This window comes from Notothenia coriiceps, unplaced genomic scaffold, assembly GCF_000735185.1.
Source record: "Notothenia coriiceps isolate Sejong01 unplaced genomic scaffold, NC01 NC01_scaffold00000320, whole genome shotgun sequence".
NCBI lineage: Eukaryota > Metazoa > Chordata > Actinopteri > Perciformes > Nototheniidae > Notothenia > Notothenia coriiceps.
In genome coordinates this window covers 822-1,821 of record NW_011333021.1, presented here as the reverse complement: position 1 = coordinate 1,821, position 1,000 = coordinate 822, and the positions used below count along the sequence as shown (strand labels likewise).

Here is a 1,000-nt window from a genome sequence, read left to right as displayed (position 1 = left end):
TTTTTAATATATTTATTTTTTGGGTTTTTCAGTTGAATTATACTTAAAGTTCAGGGAAATCAACTGTTAAAAACATACTGTTCACATTTTTTTTCTCCAATAAATGGATGTTTTCAAAGTCAATGAATAATCACAATTACAATTATTGACCCAAATAATCGAGATTATGATTTTTGCCATAATCGAGCAGCCCTATAGTTCAAGCTACGCATGAGTGAGATTTGCAGTGACTGGGACAAACGTTTTGATGGACCCCTCACCTGAACCAGCTCATGGTTTTTTAATCTCCCCTGTTTGAGAGGGAGATAAAAAGCAGGATGAATAATTCACTGCTCACATGCATTTTGTATGAACAGTCCCATCGCTCATCGTTGAGGTGTAGAGAGCAGATTCCTCTGGGCGGTGGGTCTAATAAACATTGTTAGATCAACACGGTGACGTCCATTTGTGGTGATCACAGCGAGACACCCAGCAGATGCTCGGGTCCGGCCTCGTGTACACTCCTTCACGCTTCACGTCACTTACTATAATGTTATCATCATTCTCGTCTGTTGACCTTTACACCTTGTACTCATTTCATTTTCAGCTCACGCCTCTCCATCTTCATCTCCATTTCCTCCTGTCTCCTGTAGTTCCTTCACCTCTTCTTTCTTCATGTGTCTCACACCTTCACAGGTAGGTTTTCATCAGATGGTTTCACATCACTCCGACGGCCTCTTTCCACTGTGTTTATTTTTACCCATCGCCATCAGTTCCTAGGAAGGTGTCGTCATGTGTGTCTGTCCGCCTGTTTGTTTTCACAGTCTTGTGAACTGGGTTAGTCAAGAAACATTTAAATGACATGCTTGATAAAAACCGTGCTCCTCAGAAGTTGATATGCAAAGATTAGAATTTAAGGGATTTTGAAAATACTGTAACCTGTTTCAATATTTAAGAACAAACTTGATGTGATACTGTAATCATTGTTAATATTAGAACCTTCTTGAGGCACAAAAATAGG

General features: G+C 39.6%; 1 protein-coding gene across 1 annotated transcript in view; it reads left to right on the top strand.

Annotated features, from left to right (window-relative positions):
* The window catches only part of LOC104941686 (SH3 and multiple ankyrin repeat domains protein 2-like), a 12,148-nt gene extending 11,478 nt beyond the window's left edge, over positions 1-670 (top strand). Inside the window, exon 4 of the mRNA XM_010766821.1 lies at positions 587-670. Within this exon, the coding sequence (XP_010765123.1) occupies positions 587-632 (46 nt within the window). The 3' untranslated portion in view covers positions 633-670. The remainder of the gene's footprint in view (positions 1-586) is intronic.
* Positions 671-1,000: the final 330 nt, after the last annotated feature.